This window comes from Gossypium hirsutum, chromosome D10, assembly GCF_007990345.1.
Source record: "Gossypium hirsutum isolate 1008001.06 chromosome D10, Gossypium_hirsutum_v2.1, whole genome shotgun sequence".
Classification (NCBI taxonomy): domain Eukaryota; kingdom Viridiplantae; phylum Streptophyta; class Magnoliopsida; order Malvales; family Malvaceae; genus Gossypium; species Gossypium hirsutum.
Window position 1 is genome coordinate 589326 of NC_053446.1, and position 25361 is coordinate 614686.

The 25361-nt window shown below is 34.2% G+C and overlaps 4 protein-coding genes and 1 pseudogene across 5 annotated transcripts; 3 read left to right on the forward strand and 2 right to left on the reverse strand.

The window, feature by feature from the left end:
* Window positions 1–2238: 2238 nt before the first annotated feature.
* LOC107930310 (berberine bridge enzyme-like 4) lies at window positions 2239–4028 on the reverse strand. The gene has a single exon (XM_016861934.2). The coding sequence runs from the start codon at window positions 3989–3991 to the stop codon at window positions 2378–2380; it is 1614 nt and encodes a 537-aa protein (XP_016717423.1). The 5' UTR covers window positions 3992–4028; the 3' UTR covers window positions 2239–2377.
* A 2477-nt stretch (window positions 4029–6505) lies between these two features.
* Window positions 6506–8531, forward strand: LOC107930384 (berberine bridge enzyme-like 21). The gene has a single exon (XM_041102632.1). The coding sequence runs from the start codon at window positions 6672–6674 to the stop codon at window positions 8373–8375; it is 1704 nt and encodes a 567-aa protein (XP_040958566.1). The 5' UTR covers window positions 6506–6671; the 3' UTR covers window positions 8376–8531.
* LOC107930383 (probable pre-mRNA-splicing factor ATP-dependent RNA helicase DEAH5) lies at window positions 8161–13214 on the reverse strand. Of its 2 annotated transcripts, XR_001693012.2 has the most exons (3): window positions 9953–13203; window positions 8845–9316; window positions 8161–8295 (listed from the first exon to the last, which is right to left on the reverse strand). XR_001693012.2 is itself a non-coding variant. In XM_016862032.2 (2 exons), the coding sequence occupies exons 1-2, from the start codon at window positions 13099–13101 to the stop codon at window positions 8923–8925; spliced, it is 3543 nt and encodes a 1180-aa protein (XP_016717521.2). In that variant the 5' UTR covers window positions 13102–13214; the 3' UTR covers window positions 8680–8922. The 2 variants fall into 2 exon arrangements, 1 of the variants encoding a protein (XP_016717521.2); XM_016862032.2 differs by lacking the exon at window positions 8161–8295 and having other exon boundaries at window positions 8680–9316; window positions 9953–13214.
* A 2480-nt stretch (window positions 13215–15694) lies between these two features.
* LOC107930337 (berberine bridge enzyme-like 21) lies at window positions 15695–17481 on the forward strand (annotated as a pseudogene).
* A 2346-nt stretch (window positions 17482–19827) lies between these two features.
* LOC107930317 (berberine bridge enzyme-like 21) lies at window positions 19828–21537 on the forward strand. The gene has a single exon (XM_016861946.2). It carries the CDS (start codon window positions 19886–19888, stop codon window positions 21467–21469), a length of 1584 nt encoding a protein of 527 aa, XP_016717435.1. The 5' UTR covers window positions 19828–19885; the 3' UTR covers window positions 21470–21537.
* Window positions 21538–25361: the final 3824 nt, after the last annotated feature.

Below are 25361 nucleotides of genomic sequence, written 5' to 3' on the forward strand. Positions count from 1 at the left end.
TAATTACCGTTTTTCTATTATTTAGTCGACAAATTGGAATGATTGTTTTTAATCTAAAATTACTAGACTAATCTAACTAAGAATGCAACAGAGAATGAAATAGGAAAATAATCAAAGATAACCAATGAGATAGACAATACCCAGGAAAGAATCTACCTAAACTTCACCTATTATTATGAATCTGAATTAAACGATTTATTCACTTGCGTCTTGATCCGTAGAAATCCCTAAATTATATTAATATCTCTTTCGAGAGTAAGAACAGCTGACTCTAGGTTGATTAATTGAAATCTCTTTCTAATTAAAACTCCTATTGTCGCATTAACTCAATCTATGGATTCCCCTATTAGATTTGACTCTAATCCGGTAGATTTATGTCGTCCTATTTTTAGGATTGCATGCAACTCCACTCAATTATGCTAAATCTACTCTTAAACATGAACTTTTGCTCCACTGAAATAAACACATTAAACATGAATTAATATCGCAGAAATATTAAAATAAAAAATAAGCATACATAATTGAGAACAAGAATCAAGTATTTATCATATAAATTAGAAATCAAATAATAAGATTCATCATAGGTTTCATACTCCCTAGGTATCTAGGGAATTTAGTTTATAATCCTGAATAGAAACATCTCAAAGTTATGATAACCACAAGACATAAAGAAACTTAATAAAACTTTAAAAGAAATTAAATAGAGATATTTGATCTTGAGGGAGATTCGCTTCTGAGTTGATTCCGATGGCATTCTTCGGGTGTTTTCTTCAATCTTCTCTGATTGCTCCCTTATGTCTTCTTCTAATGGGTATTTATAGACTTTAGAATGCTCATAAAAATTGCGTTTTTTTGCGTATTTGGGAAGTAGGATGCGAAATCAACACGAGCTTGCACATGAGCGTGTGGCCAGCCTATGTGGCTCACACGGGCGTGTGCCCAGCCCATGTGGCTCCTAAAAATAGCTCTATTTGTTCGATTTTGGCTCATTTTTCGCTCTTTTTGCTCCCAAATGCTCTTCTAAGTATAGAAACATGAATTTAAAGGATTAGGAGCATCAAATTTATTAATTTTTATAATGAATCATCCAAAAACACAATAAGAATGAAATTGAACTATGTTACTTTTATAGCTTATCATCTGCTTTTTCATAACTTAAAAACTCACCATCATTACAACTTAGATAGCATCCATTGTCGCAATCAACGAACCCCAAAATCCAAATCAAATGACCTTGAATATTTGATAACCATCCACAGTTTCAGTCATTTTACGAATGCTTTCTGTAGTTCCAACTTATACCGAGAGTCGTATTATCAATAGATCAATATTACCTAATAATCACAACCATGATGGTGTCATGGATCACAAATCAAAACTAGAGATAAATGCACACAAAATGTCGCATGGATATGAACTAATTAAATGAAGTTCATTTGACCCACTTAAACTGACCTGATTTGTGGAATATGTAATTTTTCAAAGTATTAGAAACACTTTGAGAGCATGTATCCAAACACTTGGTGCGTTTAGTTTTCTTGTAGCTTATTTTAAGAGTTAGACTGGCTTAAACAAATTAATAATAAATTGACGTAGGTACGTTCATTTCCTTAGTAGCTAAATGTTTTTGGACATGTCGATTTATATGTATTTGTTGTATTTAATTGGTTTTTAGACACTTTAAAAGCATGTACCCAAACACTAAAATTACTTTCATTTTTGGACATGTTTTTGGTACAAAGTTAATTGTATTTAATTGTTTCTAAAGTATTTATTTACTAAAAAAATGTTTAAAAAAAAGTTTGATATTATCTACATTACGTGACATTCGGGTCATGTAAAGAAAAAAAATATAGAAAAAGTCAAAATCAAGATCCAGAGAATTTTAATTTTTTTAACTTAATCACTCATCTATTTTAAAATTTATTATTTTATTGTATAAATAGTGAAATTAGGTTACAAAAATAAAACTACATATATTATTATTTAAAAATAAATCTCAAAATTAATTTTAGTGTAATATGAAATCACGTACATAAATTTTTATAAATGAAATTTTGATTTAATTCAAATTTCACAAACTATTAATATCTTTATTAATACATAATAATTTTTCGTTTTTATATTACTTACATAGATTTTTATATATTCAATTTAAAACTAAATTAATATATTTATTTTTTAAAATATGTATAATCGAATCAAGATTAAAGTTTTATGTATATATTTAATCAAAAATTTTATATATAAATTATATCACCTTATTAAAGTTCATAAATGGTTTTAAGAATAATCACTATTGTACATCAAAGAAACAAACGATATTAAGAACTAAAAAGTAGACAAAGATAATTGAGAATATATTTCATATATTGTTTTAATCAGATGGCGGCGTTGGCAAAGGCGGTATGCTTTGTTCGTTCTTGAAGAAATTCTCAGGGTCTATCTTGGCTTTCACACCCGCCAGCCTCATGAAATTGTTCCTGAAATACTTTGCCCCGTATTCCTTCGCAACCTCAAAATCCGTCTCGCCGCTTTCGTTGCTACCGACGTCGAGGTCTCGGTAATTGAAAAACGCTTCCCTCGGGTTGCTCGACGCATACGGCGCCATCACATTGTACAACCTCCTTGACATCTCCACATAACGCCCTGTGGCGTTGATCCCTCCGTCGGACTCGGACCATTGGATCCCGTACTGTGCCTTGAAGAGGTTCCCTCTGCGGTGCGCAAAGGCTGTCTCCGACTCCGATATCTCCTCCATTCGCCCACCGTAAGGATTAAATTGCACGAATATGTCTTCAATGTCCATCAACACTTGCCATAAGGTCTCTAACCCTTGTTTGGGAATCACTGCTTTGTAGTAATCGGACTTGGTCTTGTAAAACACTCGGTCTACTTGAACTCTATTAAGCAACACATCAATGGAGGTTCCATTGGGGAAACCCGCCCAATTTAAGGCCGATTCGACCCAACTCATCTCCGAACAATCATTTCTGGTCAAACCCAATTCAGGGAATCTTACGTTCATTAATCGTAAAAGCCCATCAGCTTGTCCCAGAAAATGGCCGATGAATGAAACCGTAACAGTTTTATTGTTGCCGCCATTGTTGATAGGCACAAGCTGGAGTCTAATGAAGAGATCTTTGGGCAGTTTAGGGGCAACTTGTTGCCAACGATAAGCCAGCTCCGTTGCGCCTTGTTCCAAGGTCCTTTGCACGGTGAAAATAGTGACCCTAGGTGGGACACGAACCAGCTTGATCCGCCATGAAAGGATGATACCGAAGCTAGTAGTTCCACCGCCTCTGATAGCCCAAAACACGTCTTCCCCCATTGATTTACGGTCAAGGATTCGACCATTAGCGTCGATCAATTGTGCATCAATGACATTATCAATGGAAAGCCCGTATTTTCTCATTAAAAATCCATACCCACCTCCACTGAAGTGTCCACCAATGCCTAGAGTGGTACATACACCAGATGGGAATCCATGGACATCGCTTTTCTGGGCTATACTATAATAAAGTTCGCCGGTAGTAGCTCCGGCTTGAACCCATGCCGTCTCGGTTTTCATGTCGATATCTATAGACTTAAGGTTGAACATATCGAGGATAACAAACGGGACGTCGGAAATATACGAAAGTCCCTCGTAATCATGTCCGCCACTTCGAATCCTTAGTTGAAAACCATGACGCTTAGCGCAAATGACCGCAGCTTGTGCATGGGATGGATGTAGAGCGGTGATAATAGCCACCGGCCTTGAAGTCGCAGATAATAAGATTCGAAGATTGTTAGCACGTAATTGATAAGTAGATTGGAAAGATGCATTGTTGGGAGTCAATATAGCGCCAGCAATCGAGACAGTATGGTCGGAATGTTGAGGAAGGCATTGAAGAAAAGCATCGAAATCGACCGGATTGTAAGATGCCGCGGATGAAATAGAGAACAAAACGAAAATCGAAACTATGAAACAGGTGTAGCTTGAAGCTTTCATTTTGGAAATAATGTGAAGAGATATGGTAATGGTGCATTGTTGTTATGGTATATATAATGGTGAAGGTGTGGCATTTGGATCAAATTGGAAAGCTTATCTAAATGTGTGAAAGGTTTAGAAAGCATACGACTTATAAGACTTTTCAATAACGCAGTTCAATTCAATTTTGTTTTATTTTATTATTTAATAAATTCTTCGTTTGACCAAAATATAATACATTCAATCATTCTTGAAATCAATTAAATTTTCTGATTAATAGTAATAAGTTTCGTTCAACTTTTAATTATTGCTCTATAATAATATTATTATTATTCATGGTCAACCAGATTTACTGCATATTTTCCGCTACTCTTATTATTTTGGCCAACTTTCTTTGAAAGGCCCCAAGTTGGATATACATTGGGTATAATTCTGAATTTTATCCTTATACTTTACAGAAAATAACACGTTAGTCTATTTTAATTGGTTAGAATTTGATCTTCGCGTGTTATGAAAATTGAGAAGTTAGTCTAGTTGTTGATAATCAAATAAAATTAAATTGTTGATTTTCGTTAAATTATTCAACACAAGTTGATATTCAAGTTTATATATATATGTGTGGTCTACCAAATAGTCGATTAAGTCTTAACTCGATTGGCATGAGTATTATTGTCAATGCAAGAGGACGTGTGTTTAAATACGCTGAAACCCATTATTTTTCTAAAAAAAAAATTAAGTTTGGAATATAATATTCAAACCTTTGAGCCTCATAAAATTGAGACAATAATTTCTGAATTTTCATAAATTAGGCCACCAAGTTAATATATATAGTGCAGAAAAAGGAATTATTCAAGCCTCTCAATCACATTAAATTGAATTGATTTTTATCTTAGTTTTGACATTAAAAACAAATATGAAAGAAATGGTTTTTGGTCTTACTTTTCGTATTATTATTATTATCCATTCAAACTAAATTATTTTAGAATTTATTTAATAGTTTATGCTGAGTAGAATTTTATTAGAAAAATTGGCTTCAACTTTTTATAATATAAAATAGGAATTAATGAAATTACCTTATAAGAATTATTGATTATTTTTATTTACTTAAAAATTTATATAAAAAAGTAATTATGAAAAAGAGTTTAAAACACTATCAAATAATGTTTAAAATTCATAACACAAAACTCAGTTTGTAATATAAATAAAGAAATCAAAATTTAAACCAAACTGAATTATCACAAACTATTCAAAAGAAAACAACCCTTAAATATTTTAATTGTATAACTAAAAATTTAATAAAATCTGATAAATTTTGTTGAATATTTATGACATTTCTTGGAAGAAATAAATTTGAAACTTTTATTACACGTCAGCAGCGGAAGAAAAAATTTGAAATTTAAATTTAATAGAAAAAAAATAGAATGTTGAATAAAAGTCATAGATGTATATACAAACACGATAACATTTTTTTTTTTTTATATCAGGGGCCAATTTAACAGCTAGGCAGAGTTTTTCACCTCCCAAAATAAAAAATGGTTTGTTTTGTCTTTTCCAATATAGTTGAATTATAAATTTATATATTAATCCTAAAAAATAAAAAAATTAGTCTCTTAAAAATAATAAAATTATAAATTAATAAATGATAATATTATATTTTGGCCTTTAAAAATTTATAATTAAATTTTGATATCCTCTAAAAGAATTTTTAAATCCATACTTGTCTTTGCTAAGAAAGAATAAATCACTGTCTTACACACACTATAAGAGTGTCATTGATTGTTGGATGCCATTTTATTTAAGACAAAACCGGAAAAAAATTAAACAAATGCCACATGAAGTAATTATAATTAGAGAAACTTACCACATCGACTCAATCTGAGTTGAATGTGACTTAATTTATTGACACTTGGAATCAAAATTGTGAGCCTTTTTCCTCTCCAACCTTCAAAACCTTTTATCATATTTTTACAATATTTTAATAAATAAAAGCCTTTGTGGCTAATTGTTGGTGATTTGATAGCATGAACACCTCTACCCTCCTTGTTTGGATAATTGATACTAAAGTCCAAAACGAAGAGTAAAATAAATTTCTTTTTAAATTGGGTTAATGTAACATTTTGTACTTAAATTTAATTTCAAAGTTCAATTTGGTACTTATATCAAACAACATCATATATTCTAGTGAATGTTTGATATATATACTCTAATTAAGGAATCATAGATACTTAATTAGGATAAATAGAAGTCTCAAATACCAAATTGGTACAAAAAAAACCCTCAAGTATCAAATTAAAAAAGAAATAAATACAAAAATAAACATTTGAAGCCAAACTTAAGTATAAAACTGAAATAAATAGAAAAATTAAATACCAAATTGAATATTGATACCAAACATAAATACCAAATAATACATGAACCCTTTCAAATTTAGTAACAAAATTAGAATGCATAAAATCGTTCATTTAAGTCGGTTTATCTCTATCTATTACAGCTGCTCTTTTTTTCTTTGGGTGAATCGCAGTTCAACCAATGTCCCATGGCCATATATTAGCCACTAGAATCCACGTTTCCACCTTGTGGCGGATGATACTATACGCCTTTTGTCGCATTTAGATTCCTGGTGGTTCCATTGCTATTCGCAAACTCCCATCTTAAAACTCCTTTTTCATGAATGTAAATCACACCGCACCGACTACAACCAATGACGCCGCCATTGTCACCACCATCGCTTCTTCCTCTCTTACTTGTAGCTTTCAACATCTGCTTCTCACTGGCAGCATCCAATTCCGTTTATGAATCATTTGTTCAATGCCTGAAAACCCGTTCTAACTCATCGGATAATATCTCCGACATTGTTTACTCTCACTCCAATGCTACATATGAAACCGTTTTGGAACAGTATATTCGCAATGCTCGTTTCAACACTTCTTCGACGCCAAAGCCTGTGATCATCATTACACCTTTGACGGAATCCCATGTCTCAGCTGCCGTTATATGTTCCAACAATATTGGGTTTCAGCTTAGGATTCGGAGTGGCGGCCATGATTTCGAGGGGGTCTCTTATGTGTCTGACCAACCCTTTTTCATCCTCGACATGTTTAATCTTCGTTCAATATCGATTAACATGGCGGATCAATCAGTTTGGGTTCAGTCCGGTGCAACGCTAGGGGAACTTTACTATAGGATTTGGGAAGAGAGTAAAGTTTATGGATTCCCTGCTGGGGTTTGCCCCACCGTGGGTGTTGGTGGTCATATCAGCGGTGCTGGTTATGGTAACATGGTGAGAAAATATGGTCTCTCAGTGGACTATGTGGTGGATGCCAAGATAGTTGATGTTAATGGCAATATCCTTGATAGAAAAGCTATGGGGGAGGATCTCTTTTGGGCTATCAGAGGTGGCGGAGGAGCTAGTTTCGGGGTGATTCTAGCTTTCAACATCAAGCTCGTTGACGTCCCCGAAACGGTGACGGTTTTCAAGCTCGAAAGAACCTTGGAACAAAACGCTACAGATGTTGTTTACAAATGGCAATCCGTTGCTCCCACAACAGATGACAATCTGTTCATGAGGATGCTGGTGCAGCCAGTTACATTAAACAAGCAAAAGACCATCAAGATTTCAATCATGGCATTGTATTTAGGGGATGTCAATAGTGTTGTTCCTTTGTTGGCTGAGGATTTCCCTGAATTGGGTCTTGTAACAGAGGATTGCTTTGAGATGAGTTGGATTGAATCAGCTCTATGGTGGGCTAGTTTTGGCAAAGGAACTTCACCTACTGTGTTGCTTGATAGAGAATCTTACCATGTGAAGTTCATGAAGAGGAAATCTGATTACGTGAAGACCCCAATATCAAAAGATGGGCTGCAATGGCTTTGGAAGAAGATGATTGAATTGGAGGAACCAGGGTTGGTTTTCAATCCATATGGAGGAAAAATGAATGAAATAAAGGAAACAGAGACACCATTCCCACATAGAGCAGGGAATTTGTTTAAGATACAGTATTCAATAAACTGGAAGGATATGGGAATTGAGGCTGACAAAAGGAGCAGAAGCCTGGTGAATAGGCTTCACAGTTACATGACCAGCTTTGTGTCTAAAAACCCAAGGAGTGCTTATTTGAACTATAGGGACCTTGATATTGGCATCACCAAGAATTGGAGCTATCAAGAAGGTAAAGTTTATGGAGAGAGTTACTTCAATGGAAATTTTGAGAGATTGGTGGATGTGAAGACAGTAGTGGATCCGCATAATTTCTTTAGGAATGAACAGAGCATCCCTCCTCGTACGATCAAGGCATGGAACGAAAAAAATGAAGGGAGCATTCCACCTAGTACAAGCAAGGCATGGAACAAATCAAAACCTTATGTTATGATCATATTATTCATGGCCATAGGTCATATAATATAATGTTTTCCTAAACTCTATGTCATTTTTTTTGTTGAAAACTCGGTATTTTGCACTTCTTGAGATGATGATGATTTCTATTTTGGCTTAAGATAGAATGCAATGATGATAAATGTGCTCAAAGAACTATATTAAACATAGACAAATATACATTTGGTCCTAATTGTTATGCTTATCAACCAAATAGCATTTCCTTTAATAATGAGTAATCTTAAGATTCTCTTTTAAGATTACATAATATGCTGTTTATGATACTAACATGAAACTGAATACACTATTTATCATTTTGAATATGTTAAATATGTAATGATCTTAAAAGGTGCCCTTTAAGGCATTTGTTAGTGGTAAATTCATGGGCAACAACAATTGAGTTAGCAATAAAACACACTTTATACATAGGGCAAGGAAATAACACAAAATTGTGAACAAGTTATGATCTAGTGGGAAATGACAGTAAGTTCAGGCTTATAACCTGTGAAACCTCAACCAAACCTCAACTTTGAACAGAGAAATACAAGGTGCGATGCAGAGCAGAGCAGACGAAAAGATATCAAGCTCGTCGTTTACTAAGCCGCCAAGAATTAGGTTCATGATATCTATCATAAAGTGGTTCAATTCGTTCTTGACGCTTCCGCTTGCTCATTTTCGTGGGATCTGCTACTTTAAAGAACCTGGGAGCCAGTTCAACCAGCCACTTGGGATCTACCACTGTTACCTCTCGCATGTACTCCTTTGTAGTCATTACCAGCTCATGGTAGATCACCCAGTCCGGTTGTCTCTGAAACAGGGCGCTGCTTGGGTGTATATAAACAGGCTGGTTCTCCACCAGTGTTCTATATCCTTCCTGCGGGTCTTTCCTAGCAGCATGGAAAAAGAACCCTGCCGTGATAGCTTTCCTGATCTTTGTAAAGTTCTTTCCGGCGCTCACTACATCCAATTTGTACCTGAAATCAAAAGCATCAGCTATCGTGTTAAAACCTGAATCACAAGTAATAACTTTTAACAACTTAAAAGGTATATTAATACTCATACTAGTGAACATAACAGATACAGACAGATGAATGAATCAAGAGAGAGAGGAATATCGGACTGGTTGATACTAATGTAGAACATCTTCACACTATTACCAATAAGAGACTACCATGATTCATAGTACAAGAGCAATAAAGAAAGTTCAGAGAATCAGAGACATTCACAATTAAATTTGCATTCACCTAAGGACAAATCCACGATCCCTAGTATATGGCACCCAAAAGTAAGAAACTTGTAAAGCAGGTAACTCAGAAATTTGCAGGTCAATTAAGCTCAAGTACTGTATATTTTGACTTGTAAAGCAACTGTAGTTGGTTGCTTGGACTTATCATTGTAGAAATAATCATATCAAATGTTAGTAAAGATTTGTTCAACTAGTGATGTCAAGAGAATGTTGAAATATAAACAATGCAAGATAGATAACTATCAGAGATCAGGACACAGTTAAAATCATAGGACCATGAATGTTAAAGATGAACAGAACTATCAAGACCAGAAACAATTTGCAAAACCAAGATACCATAAAACCAAAAGCTAGATGAACATACTTATCCATGATGCTGAGAAGCTGTTTTCTGACATCCTGTGCCCTCCTCAAGGATCTAGACTGAACAAAATTTTCAAAACACCAAGGTCCTGAAAAGTTCTTTGCTTTCCAAGCTTCATATACAGCAAGTAGAGTCAAATGATCTCCTTCAGGCTGGAAAAACTTGGCCCTCTTCTGATCAGCCTGAGCTTGCTTTTCCCTTGGCCTGTAGAAGATGTTACCTGTTTGGATCATTGCAATAATTGTCAATATCTCATCACTACACCCGAGGTCCACGCTGGCCAGTAACATCTTGGATAGTGGAGGATCAAGAGGAAATTCTGCCATTTTTCTACCCAATTTAGTCAAAAGTCCCTCCTCATCAAGAGCCCCTAGACTGTATAATTGCTCCATGGCAGAAATGAGAGCTTGGGGTGGAGGGGGATCCATAAAATCAAAAGAAAGGAGATCATTTATGCCCATGGCCTTCATTTGTAGTGTTATCGTGCCAAGATTAATCCTCTGGATTTCAGGAATTGTGGTAGGTGACATCTCATTTCGATATGCACTTTCAGTGTATAAGCGGTAGCATTTTCCAGGTCCAGTACGTCCAGCACGCCCAGCACGTTGCTTTGCTGATGCTTGTGAGATTGGTGTTATGATTAGGGAATCAAGCCCTTGCTTTGGATTATAAACATTTTGTTTTGCAAAACCAGGATCAACCACGTAGAATATTCCATCTATAGTTAAAGAAGCCTCAGCAATATTGGTTGCCACCACCACCTTCCTTTTCCCTGGAGGTGCAGGATCGAAAATCCTAGACTGCATTTCACTAGGAAGGGCACTATAAACTGGTAAAATAATCAACTCTGGAACATTTTTACCTAGCCCTTTCATCCTCTCGTAAAGAGACTGGCATGCAAAATCAATTTCCTCCTGACCAGTCAAGAAGAGGAGAATGTCACCTTCAGGTTCAGTCAAGTGTATCTGCAGGACTGTTATCAAAGCAGCATCTAGGTAGTCACTCTCAGGCTGTTTCGTATAGAGTATCTCCACAGGAAACGTTCTCCCAGGAATTGTGAAAATATTACAGTTGAAGAAATACCCTGAAAACTTCTCTGCATCCAGTGTAGCAGATGTAACAATCAGACGAAGATCAGGCCTCCGTTTCACAAGCTGCTTCAATAACCCAAAAAGGACATCAGTATGAATTGTACGCTCATGTGCTTCATCAAGCATAATGACCGAGTATTGAGAAAGATTCTCATCAATCAGAATCTCCCTTAGAAGCATGCCGTCAGTCATGTACTTGATGACAGTATCTGGTCCAGTACAATCTTCAAAACGAATAGCATAACCAACTTCCTCCCCTAACCGACAACCAAATTCCTCAGCTACCCTCTTCGCCACAGACATTGCAGCCACCCTACGAGGTTGAGTACATCCGATCTTACCCCTTGTAGTGTACCCAGCCTCAGCAAGGTACTGGGTTACCTGTGTAGTCTTACCTGAACCAGTCTCACCAATGACCACCAGTACCTGATTATCATGCACAGCTTGAACGAGTTCTTTTTTCAGTTTATAAATGGGAAGGCTCTGCCTCTGCTCTTGAATTGAAAGTTTAGACCTCTGTCCAAAAGTCAAAGCTTTTCCATAAGCATCCTTCTTCCATTCAGGCATATCATATGCTGACAATCCAACACCTCTAAGCTCCTGCGCAAGATGCCTCTCACCAGTCTCTGGCATTGGGTCTTCCCAAGGACGATTAAGATCCTTTGGAATTGAATCCAGCATTGTCCTCTGCTGCTGCTCTCGTACTTCTCTCCGTTCCTTAATAAGTGCAGACTGGAGAGCAGCGGCACGACTCAAGGACCCTTCTGGATTTTTAAATATTTTTACCGGTGACATATCGACAGAGTACCTAGTCTGCCCTTGTAAAAAGGCAGGTTCATCCTCATTCATCTCAATCTCCAACTCTTCCTCGGCACCCTCTTCTTGATAAAGCATTCCATCTCCGTCCTCGTCATACATGGGATACTCATCTAGGCTCAAAACACCAGAAGCAATCAACTGTTTGGCTTCCCACCTCTCCGGTGAACTCATTCTCTTCAAAGGCCTACGCGATGGGGCAGCATCCTCATCCTCTAGAATCCTAATCCCTGAAAGACCAGTTCTTGTCACAGGCCCTTCTTTCCCCCCTGAAGGATTGGTTCTAAAGGCATCATCATCTGAACTCTTCTTCAATGGCAGCAAATCTCTACCAGTATTCTGATCAACATCTCTCATAGACAAACTCAACTTCTGACCTGAAATCGAAATTACCTTCACATAAACCTCCTGATCCCGTTTCACAACATCTTTAGCATTGGGAATCCTTCTACTAGCCATCTGGGAAACATGAACCAAACCCTCCTTTCCCCTTAACTCATTCAACTGAACGAAACAACCCGAATCCATCACTCTCGAAACCCTCCCCTTGTATACCTTATACAATTCAGGCTCATTATCCCTATACTTCCCATTACTCCTCCTTCCCCCATCTTCATCACGTTCTACATTATCCCGGTCCCTGTTTCTGCCCCTATTCCTATAATCCCTGTCATCCTCATTATCCCGGGTTCGATTCCTATTTCTTCCTCGAATGCCATAATCCCTCCTATCCTCCTCCTCCTCCTCCTTATATCTATCTCTATGCCTACTCCTATCTCTGCCCCTATCTCTATCCCTATCCCTATCCCTATCCCTATCCCTATCCCTATCCCTATCCTTATCCTTCCTATCTCGCATCTCCATCTCAATTTCCTCCTCTAGTTCTTTGGCTCTATCCTTATCATCAGCAATCGCTAAAGCTTTAAATTTAGACTTCTTACCGTCACCGGTGTTTTCCGCCTTGGAATCCTTGTCGGCGGCTTTGGGTTTCGGAGGCAGGATCGCGTGGATAATAGTGAGAAGCGTGCGAACGAAGTAATCGGGCAACTCGGCACCGTTTTCTTTGAGCTTGGCATCGAATTCATCGACAGTGTTAGAGTGACGGCCCATGTCGGTGATGAATTCGGCCAAAACCTTATCGGCAAACCCAACATGGCTCTCGAGCTCGGAATTGACTTTGGAGACGAGAGAGAGATATTCGAGTTTCTTCAAAGCATCGTCCTGGGCAGGCGATGATGCCATTGATTGTTTACAGAGTTTTTTTTTTTTTTTTTGAGGTTTTTCTCAGTGGATTCTTTTACAATGGCTATAGGCTTTGGGAATTTTGAGCTCTTTGCTTGTTACGAGAATTTCTCATTTGATCATTTTTAAAATATATATATATATATAAATTTATAAATTCATAAAAAAAATATAAGAAATCTAATATATATATATAATTTTGAAATATAAAATATATATTTCCTAATAATTCTCAAATTAAAAATATGTGCAAAAAAATTTTAAAAAAACCAGTTGAAATTTCTATTTAATATGATTATATTTATTAGGGCGAAATGAACCACAATTTCAGTGTAATTGTATTTATTTAAAACGAAAATAATTGTATTTATTTAAAAAATGTATATGACTAAATAAATTTAAATTTCATTATAAAAATAAAACATTGAAATAATAATAATTAAAATAAAGTATTAAAAAACACAATTAATAAAAAAATATTTGAGCATTACCGAAATATAGATGTGGATAGGGCTCGTCCATTATTTAGCTTTAATTTTGGACTTCAATGCAATTACTAGAATTAACTATTGAATGGCTCATATTATTAATAATTACCATCATATTTTATCAATTAAATCATTGGAACTTCAATGTCAATTCCTTTCTTTTTTCGAAAAAGAGATTATTACATTATATAAAGTTAAAATATTTGGTGATACAAGAATTACAAACCTACTTATCATTAATTAGTATAAAAATGTTGCACTACTAAAATATGAAGGGTTCTTGTAAAAGAGTCAAGATATTTATTTCCCTTCCAAATGATATGTTCGAGTGACTTAAAATTCATATTGTAGAGGAATATCTTTCACTCAGCAATCAAAGATGATCAATAAATATTAAAGACTTTCTCGATCATAAAACTGCATAATTGTAGTGACATTCACTTCAATCTCTAGATGGGTAATATTTTCTTTTGGTACAAGAGGAATAAAAGCATAACTAAACTAGGCGAGGCCAAGTCATTCTAGAATATTTATCGTGCAGCAATTGAAGAATTTCATCTGGCGGTGGCAATAAAATATACTTACCTAAGGCTTAGAGAACACCACTGATGCCAAACCATCAACTACTTTGTTGGCCTCTCAGAAACCATGTTTAATCCGAACCATCCAAGGAAGTTGAAGTAGACTCTTAATAGCTCGTGGCACAACTGAACGGTGCTACTCAGCTAGAATTTGCTTGATTCAATTGAATAGCAACAGTGTTATCCACCTCAAAAACCACCCATTTTAGACCGAGACTCCAAGCAACTTTGAGACCCTCAAGAGCATCCCAAAGCTCGGCATTAATAATAGAACCAACGGCCCATATTTTTTAAAAATCCCTAGCCGAAGATAAATCATCTCTTAAGGCCCAAAATTCACCCTCAACCCTAGTAACTCTTGAAATAGGATAATAAACCCTAATTATCCAGTCACCCATAATATTCATTTTAATGGTTTCTGACTTCGATTTTCTAAGGTTTCCTTAGATTAAATTATTTTAATTTACCCTTTTTCATATTTTATTATGTAATGAGAGTCATATATTTGTATTAGTGTAAAAATAGAAAAGATCTAATATAAGAGGTTTTGAGATTTTATTAGAATAATATAAAAGATAAAGTTAATTTTTAAAATAATATAGGTTATAAATTATTTATTAAAATAATATGAATTACAATCATTTTAGGTGTCGCATTAACTCATCATAATTAATATAACATTGGGTGTTTTTATATATATAAGGTACAGTCCACTGATGTGATGTACTAGGGGTAACTACTCAAAATACGAACTAATCATTACTAAATAATTATTGAAATAATAAAATGAAAAACTAGCGTGGCGCAAACAACAGATGACATGAGCCGAACTCTTTCATGTCCATTTTAGGGTTTGTGTTCGAGGTTGGTGGTTGTCCCTTTCAACAATTTCGTCTCCAAGGTTTAAGCCCATGTCCTCTTCTTGAGAGTGCAATGTGTCTTACCATTGCACCCAACCATTTGTTTGTATTTGCATTACAATATTAATACTCTTATAAACTCAGCATAATTTTTTTTGAACAATCTCATTACAAGCTCGGATCATATCTGTTCTTTTCGACCCATAGCCCCTCCCCAACCCTTAAATAGGAGGATAATGCATTTCAGCGCATTCTAACTCACGTCCTCCTGTATTGGCAATAATGCCCATACCAATCGAGTTAAGACTAAATCGGCTAAACTCAGCCTAATTAATATAACATTATTACCATCTTTTTTTAGTATAAAAAAAGTTGATAGGGTAACTAAAACATATGTTTTAAAAAAAAGTGGTATTGCATGTTGAAGAAAAGGGGAAATCTATAATAAGCAAATCACCATTGGTGTGAAGCTAAACAACCTTCAATGCATGGTGCAAAATACTAACAGGAAAACCGTAAATAAATAATTAAGTAAAAACTATGTTCCTCCGTTAAAAAAAAAAACAAAAAACAGAAGTATTCTAAAATAAGAACAATAAGCATAGATGAGAAATAAGTTAAATATTTCATCAAATTCAACATTTGAAAACAAAAATAAAGCAAAATGGAAATATCAAAGCCGTTGCTTGTGTTTTTCTCTCTTGTGTTCTTTAACCTTTCATTTTCATGGGCAGCTCCGGATCCTACATATCAATCCCTTCTTCAATGCTTAAGTGAAATCATTCCATCCCCTAATGTATCCGCCGTTATCGTCTCTAACAACAACCCTTCCTTTGCATCCATTTTGGAATCACGTATCCATAACGCTCGGTTCAATAGGACTTCCACGCTTAAACCGACTATCATCATCACTCCATCGGACGAATCCCATGTTTCAGCAGCCGTAATATGTTCCCAAAAGGTTGGTTTCCAGCTCAAAATCCGTAGCGGCGGACATGATTACGAAGCGTTATCTTATACTTCCGATAAACCTTTTTTTCTCCTCGACATGTATAATCTTCGGGACGTATCTGTCGATATACCGGACGAGTCGGCCTGGGTTCAAACTGGTGCGACACTCGGTGAACTTTATTATCATATATGGGAAAAGAGTAATGTCCATGGATTTCCTGCCGGGGTTTGTCCTACGGTTGGTGTCGGTGGACATATCGGTGGTGCCGGTTATGGTACCATGATAAGAAAATACGGTTTAACAACGGATTATGTTATTGATGCCAAGATAGTTGACGTCAACGGAAAAATTCTAGACCGGAAAGCCATGGGAGAGGATCTTTTTTGGGCTATAAGAGGCGCCGGTGGAACCAACTTCGGCGTTGTTACAGCTTATAAGATTAAACTCGTTAAAGTACCGGAAAAGGTCACTGTTTTCAGAGTCGAACGATTCTTAGACAATAATGGCACCGAAGTTGCCTTCAAATGGCAAACCGTCGGCGCCACAACCGATCCAAATCTCTTCACGAGAATGCTTTTACAACCCAATATGAAAGACAAGCAAAGAACGGTGAAAGTCACGGTCATGGGACTGTATTTAGGTGACATCAATGGCCTTTTAACCTTATTGAACAAAGATTTCCCTGAACTGCGTTTAAACAAAGAGAATTGCACCGAGATGCCATGGATTGACTCAGTTCTTTGTTGGGCAAATTTTGATTTAGGTACACCGCCAAACGTATTGCTGGATCGAAACAATACAGACACTAAATTCGTGAAAAGGAAATCGGATTATGTTCAAACACCGATACCCAGAGATGGGTTGGAATCATTATGGCAAAAGATGGTTCAAAATGAAAAAGTGGGATTGACTTGTAATTCATATGGTGGTAAAATGGATGAAATCGATCCTAAAGAGAGTGCATTCCCCCATCGGAAAGGGAATTTGTATAAGATACAATACTCTATAAATTAGGATGATCCTAGTATTGAAGCTGATATTAAGTACACGACTCAAGCTAAAGCGGTTCACGAGTTTATGACTCAGTTCGTGTCCAAGAATCCAAGGAGGGCTTATTTGAATTACAGGGACATTGATATTGGTTCAGCTAAGACTTGGAGCTATGAAGAAGGTAAAGTGTATGGTGAGAGCTATTTTACCGAAAATTTTGATAGGCTGGTCGACGTGAAGACCGCTGTTGATCCGAACAACTTCTTTAGGAACGAGCAAAGCATCCCTCCTCGCTCCACTAAAACGGCTTAGGATTGGTTTAGCGTTGTCTTTTCATCATCTCAAAGCACTTTCTAGAAATAAAAGTAATATTGTGATTTTGAGGTTCTTTTCGACAGTAAGAGCAATACTGAAATAGCTATTAAAATACGAAAAAAATTATTAATGTTTGTAAATGTTTTGTAGTTTATTATTAATATAATTATCAATATACCGTCATTTTAAGTTTACATTTGTATATACAAGAAATTATATACCATAATTATCATTAACTAATACAAAAATTAAAATACTCGGAGGTCTTAGACAACCAAAATAATATAAAAGTTAAAAGGATCATCATAAAAGAGTCAAATTGGAAGTTGCTTCCGAGTCGAGCTAGCACATCAATACATTTATTTCCTTTCTACGAGACATGTTTGAGTAACTTAAAAATCATATTATGAAGGAGCATCTTGCACTCACTCAACAATTTAAGATGAGAATAAATATTAAAAACTTTCTTAGGCATAATAGTAATGAAATCCATTTTAGTCTCTAGATGGATAATATTTAAATCCCTAGCCAAAGACAAATCATCTCTCAAAACTCATAATTCCAATTTGAAATCTATTTTATGTAGTAGTTAAGTATTTTATTTTTGAATTCAATTAATCTTATTTATTTTATATTTGTAAATATATTTTTATATATTATTTTTTTCAAATATATATAGTGATAAATCTAAAACGACACATCAAAATAGACCAATACCAATATGTATCAATACTAGTAAAACTCGTACCTCTACTGATAGAGTACTAAATACTTTAATTAGTTCAGGTTTGATTTTTTTTAGATAAATTTCAAAACTATACATAAACTTTGATCCAATGTGCAACGACTTTGATTTTGTGCGATTTTATATAAGAAATCTTGATTTTGATTCAATTTTGAAATTTTACTAACATTATCAAATTAGTATCATTTTCTGTTGGATATTATATATACAAACAATTATATTAATCTAATATGAAAATAAATGTATATATTTGTTTGTTTAAATGTGTACAATTCAACCAAAATCAAAGTTTCATGTATACATATGAGCGACAATACAAATTCATGTATATAATTGTAACAAATAAAAATTTATGCATTAAATTACACATTAAAATAAAATACAAGTTTAAATTTGATAGTTATCCCATTTTTTTTTATGAAATAGATTGAAGCAATAAGATATTTCTCCATCATCCCTCCCTAGACTTTTCTTCTTTTTATTTATTTTTTTTTCTGGTTTTCTACCAACAAGAGTTGACTTTTTTTTCCAATATTACAACTACTAAAATCAATACATATACCTAATTCTCACTTAATTTGCAGCTTTTTTTGAGTATTCAACCTTAATAATAATAAAAAGTATTAGAAGATATTGCAAAATGTGCAATTATATTTTGGGTTAATTAAAGAAAATAAATTGAAAAGAAATGGATTTTATATTTAATTTATATAAGTTTGATTTTATGAGGCCTGAACTTAAAAAATTAATTTATCATTTTGAATCAAATATATTATTCTCATAATTTGTTTTAGAAAAAAATAATAATGATACACTAATTAAAATATTTTTCAAAAAATGTGTTGTTCCATCCGAGAAAAAAAATCTATAATAAGCAAAAAAAAAAAACCTTGATGAAATATGGCTTAAATTTAGAAAAATCAAAATTCACTTTCCTTTTTCTAAGTAAATTAATTACGATGCATATGAAAAGTATATGGTCAAATAATATCATTAGTATTTACATAAATATAAAGGATTAATTTTGATTTTAATCCATCTACTTTAATTTGATACAATTTGATTCTACTTTTATAATGTTTTTAGTATTTAGTAGGTCCGAATTGATAATATCGTTAATTACTGTCATTGAAGTGATGATATAGAATTTTTTAAAACAACTTTATACATCCAGCTAACATGTAAATTTATTATCGATTGAATATGGTTAACTAGATTTTTCTACATGCCATTAACTATATACACGAATAATAATAATAATAAACCAACCCCGTTACTTGAACAAGTAATGGTGTTATCAATTTGAGACTACTATTAACATTATTATCGAGGGATTTCTGACTCCTTAAGGAGAAGTTAGTAAAGTATTATTTGACCCCTCAACAGGTACGGTATTCTTTCGTAGGGGTTTTGTTTCCCCGCTCTATCAAAAACTTGAATGCTTAAAGTAGCGACTGATTGGAACAATACCAAACTTCTTCTGCTCCGGACAGATGACACTTGTAAAAGCAAATGAATTAAATTATATCAAATTAAAATAGAAGAATTAAATCCCAAAATTCAGCATAACAGAGGGACTAAAACCAAAATAGACCACATATATAATACAACATGCCGATTTGGCAAAGAACCAAAAGATTAGAAAAGTAGTTTATTATGATACACGGTTTTTCATTTTCTGTCTGAATAATTTTCCCATGTAGTGTCTTGTCTTTGACTTTGTTGATAGTCAAGGCCGCGTATATTACAAAACCATTGCACACCGGAGAAAGGATCAAACCTTATAAATATCCCACTCATCATCTACATATATTACAGCACCATACCATTAACACAAAACAAAGCACACGACGATGTCAATTTCAATGGCGATTTCACTTCTATTTTCTCTTCTTTTCCTCAACATTTCCATTTCATCCGCAGCCTCCAACCCTACTTACCAATCGCTTCTCCAATGCTTAAGCCAATCCATTAATCCTTCCCAAAATGTTTCCACCATTCTCTTCTCCAACACCAACCCTTCTTACGCATCCGTTTTGCAAGCGTACATTCGTAACGCTCGGTTCAACACCTCTTCGACGCCTAAACCGGTCATCATCATCACTCCATTGGAAGAATCCCATGTTTCCGCCGCCGTAATCTGTTCTCAAAAAGTCGGTTTTCAGCTCAAAATTCGTAGCGGCGGTCATGATTACGAAGGGTTATCTTATGTTTCCGATAAACCCTTCTTTGTACTTGACATGTTTAACCTTCGGTCTATATCTATCGATATGACGGACGAGTCTGCTTGGGTTGAAACCGGTGCGACACTCGGTGAACTTTATTATAATATATGGGAAAAGAGCAACGTCCATGGATTTCCGGCTGGGTTATGTCCTACCGTCGGCGTTGGTGGCCACCTTAGCGGAGCCGGTTACGGTACTTTGATGAGGAAATACGGTTTATCTTCGGACTATATCGTCGATGCTAAGATAGTTAATGTCGACGGTAAAATTCTAGACCGTAAAGCCATGGGAGAGGATCTTTTTTGGGCTATAAGAGGCGGTGGAGCAGCCAGTTTTGGTGTCGTTTTAGCTTATAAAGTTAAACTAGTTCGTGTACCGGAGACGGTCACCGTTTTCAGACTCGAAAGGTTATTAGCTGATAACGCTACTGACATTGCTTTAAAATGGCAATCCATTGCTCCGACGACCGATGAAAATCTCTTCACGAGAATGCTGTTGCAGCCGGTTACAAGAAACCGGCAAAGGACGATGAGAGTGACGGTGAACGGACTGTATTTAGGGAACGCCGACGGTGTTGCAGCTTTATTAAGCAAAGATTTCCCTGAGTTAGGTTTAAAAAACGAGAACTGCACAGAGATGAGATGGATTGACTCAGTTCTTTGGTGGGCAAATTTCGATGCCGGAACACCACCGACAGCTTTGCTTGACCGGAACGTTAACGACGCCGATTTCTTAAAGAGGAAATCGGATTACGTTCAGACTCCGATTTCCAAAAATGGGTTGGAATCATTATGGCAAAAGATGGTCGAATTAGGAAACGTGGGATTAGCATGCAACGCATACGGTGGAAGAATGGACGAAATCGACGATAAAGAAACACCGTTCCCACATCGGAAAGGGAATTTGTATAAGATACAGTACTCAGTGAACTGGAACGAGCCGGGGAATGAAACGGAGATGAATCGGACGAGTCAAGCGAAAGCACTTCACGAGTTCATGACTCAGTTCGTGTCGAAGAATCCAAGGAGAGCTTACTTGAATTATAGGGACATTGACATTGGTGTGGCAGAAAATTGGAGCTATGAAGAAGGTAAAGTATATGGGGAGAGTTATTTCGCCGGTAATTATGAGAGGTTGGTCGACGTGAAAACCGCCGTCGATCCTAACAACTTTTTCAGAAATGAACAAAGCATTCCTCCTCGTACTAAGTGAGACCATATAATAGAAGAAAGATATACAGATGTAGTTAATTAATATACTTTCGAGTTCCTTTCTTGTTTTTTTTTTTCCATTAAATTCTGTTATCAGTTCTTCTACTTTGAAAAAATTATAGATTTAGTTTCTGTATTTTAATTTGATCAATTTTAGTCCTTTAGTTTTTGAATTTTGAAAATTTAGTCTTGAACTAAACAATAACAGTTAAATCTTTTTGTTTAAATTCAATTACTAGTCTTGTATCATGCATACAATTGTAGAATTAGTCCCTATTTTTCACGTATCATCTTAAGTCTCTTTACTTTTAGAATTTTAAAATTTTAATTTTGACACAAATGGCAATCGTTAATCCATTACTAGACTTTTTGTAAGTAATATATGAAAATAATAAGTTAACATGGCATTACACATCTAGCAATATATTTGCCATATTAAATTTTGAAAATAACAAAACTTAACTTAATGAATTTAATAGGTATCGTTTGATGAGGACTAAAATTTTAAGTTTTTAAAAAATACAACAACTGAATTTTAGAGGTGCTCATGGGCTGGGCCTGGTTCAGGCCAGGCCCATAAAAAATTTCGGCCCAGGTCCTAGGCCCGAGCCCGACCCGAAATATGGGCCTAAAATTTTTCCTAGGCCCGACCTGAGAAAAAAATCATAAGCCCGGCCCGGCCCATTTTTTTAATAAATACCAAAAATTTATTTTAAAATTTAAAAAAAGTATTTTAAAAATATTTTAAAAATATTTTAAAATTTAAAAAATTTAAAAAGTATTTTAAAATTAAAAAATAATAAAAAAAGTATTTTAAAAAATAAATATATTTATTATATCAGGCCGGACCGGGCTCGGGCTAAAAAAGTGGTGCCCGAGGCCCGGCCCGTTTTCTAAACGGGCCTCATTTTTTTGCCCAAGCCCATATTTCTTGTCCATATTTTTACCTAAACCCTTCCATATTTCGGGCAGGCCGTCAGGCCGGGTCGGGCCGACCGACCCATGAGCACCTCTAAACTGAATATAACCAAATTAAATAACAAGGATTAAATTCATAACTTTATACTAATAATAGCGGATTTATCCTTTCTATTTTGCATCTTGATTAGTTTGTTTTTATGTAATTTTAGTAAATAAGGTAATGCTACCTTAAGTAAGTGAATTTAAAAATAAGAAATTATTTTATTTTATTTGGCTGCAAACTAGTTAACTGTGGTTATTTTTACAATTAATACAATAACAACTTTAGCTCTCAATATTTATAAATTATATCAATTTAGTCTTGATTCTAAAATAATTTAACCATCAGCATTTACGCCTAATATAATTTGGTCTTCTTCTTTTTTCTTTTGAAATTTTACTTTTCTTTGGAAACAATGAGAAAATATAAAAATTATTATATAAGATTTTTTGGTGTTTCTATTTTTGCACATTTTCAATTTAATTTAGCTGATAATTTTTTTAAAAAACTTTTCATGTGAAAGGATTATAAAGAAAAGCAAAATTGCAAAAAGACCAAATTATACAATGTGTAAACGTTGAGGATTAAATTTTTTTGAATCAAAAACTGAATTGACATAATATATAAATGTTGAAGGTTAAAGTTACTATTATACCAATTTTAAAAATGGCGACTATGAGAAAAACAAAATTTAATAAAATAATTAAATGATGATTTATAATTATTACAAAAATATTAATAATAATTAAGTCATTAAACCTACACCACCAAAATTTGTGGTTGTGCATGGTTTGAAAATTACGCATTTAAAATGGTCAATTATTAAATTTAATGTTCCAAAAAAGTCAGATATTGGAGTTTCATATATATATGATACTTGTCCTACTACTCCTCCTATACCGACCTACAGGTGTCAAGCTTGACTATTTTTGTAATTCAACTTCTGGAAATTGTGGATAATTGCATTGCATTTGGACTTATTTTGTACAAGAAAAGTCTTCCTTTCATCTATTTCGTCATACTACGTATGGTGTAGTTTTAAACATTCGTAACTAACATTTATCTCTTTAATAAATTTACAAAATATGAAAATTTAATTACTTAAAAATCCTGAATAAAAAACTCTTAACCAGTAAATCCAATAATTACTAGAGGTAATTACTACTCTAATAATTACGCTTTATTACATTTACTCTAAAATGTCCAAATACATTAGTAATTGGTTTTGGTGTAATTATTTATAAAATACATGTATATCACATGTTAAGGTAATCACTGTGTGGAGCATGCCTCGTATTTCAGTCAAATTAAGATACAAACAGAGAGCAACGTTGCAATGATGAGTCATGCTACGTCGCAACGACGAAACAAGGGAGAAGCGGGAACGATGTCGCGATGACATGATAGGGAACGTGACGACGTGTCATGCAATTTTCTCAGTTTTCTTCTTCCAATCAAATTCTGATTATTTATCCCAGTTGAAATTTGATCGGTGTAGATTATTTTAAGATTATTTGACCTACAAATTTAACGAATAAATAGGTCCTTTTTCTACCCTAGAAAAATTAGCCCATAACACATTTAGGTATTAGCTTTTACAAGTTTTCAGAAAATTTTGTGTTTAAGTTTTGAGGGTTTTATTTTCGGGTTTCGAGGTTTAATTTTTATCTCCATCTTTTTACTCTCTGTTTTTTGCCGATTTAGTGAAATTACCTTTACCTGTGGTTTTTTATCCTCTTCGGAGAAGTTGATTCACGTAAAATATATGCGTTCGATTTTTATTTTACTCATTCGTTACTTATATGAGCGTATCCCCGCGTTATAATTAATAGGCTCCATTGAATTGAGTGCTCCAATTTTGTAGAAGGATGATAACCGAATGAAATATACAAGTAATTAACCATGATGACTTTTTAAAAATAGATTTTATTATTCCTTTTTAAGATGTAATTATACTCACTAAGATCAACATGTCTATAACTTTTTATAATTACAAGATAATGTAGTTATTACTCTAATAATTTATTGATAAATTCATAATTAAATATGAAAAATAAAGGGACTACTTCTCGGTGGAGAGATGAAATCCATAGTTAGACCAAATAATTATTATTAAGATTTCATTTCACACATGTTTCTTACTGTTACTTTATGGTGATTTCATTGCCCGACAGTAAGACTAACATACTTTACAAAAATTGAGTAGGTAAATTCTGATGAATTAAAGTAAATGGACCATAATTTAAGAAGTTAGTGCCCTTACTTTAATTTGTCTGAATATGATCTTCTTATTTTACCAAAATTAAGAAGTTAATCCAAATCAGCAATATTATTATATATAAAATTTAATAAATCGAGATCTATCATATCAAATCATCAAGAATTAAAATTAGACGTAAAAGTGTGCCTGAAACCATCCATGTCTTGAAATCTTCGATTCTTATATTTTTTTTTATCTTCCAAATTAACACATAAGTATTTTAAAGAAGGCAGCTCCCTCTTTTCTGAAGATGTGAAGTTAAAAAAGTTATCTATATATAATTTGGAGACCATAGTACTAATTATAACTTTTGCGCAGTAACCTTAATTTCTAATCAACCCATCATCAATTAGAAATTAGTTATTAAATTATCTACATATATTGGATCCGTACATTATTTAATAACCAAAATTCAATAAACCTTAACCAAATTAAATCACTTTTAATTTGGGCAAACATTTTATGATAAACCTTTATGATAGTAAAATAACAATATGTAAGTATTTTTATTATATGTATATGATGTCCATATTATCCAACATATTAAATATTTTGCAAACCTATAAATCAATAATTCAACCATTTATACACAATGTATATGCAACAAATTAGCAAAGATAGCGATTCTAATTCATGCAATTACCAACAATCGGATTAACTTCCCAGTGTTCA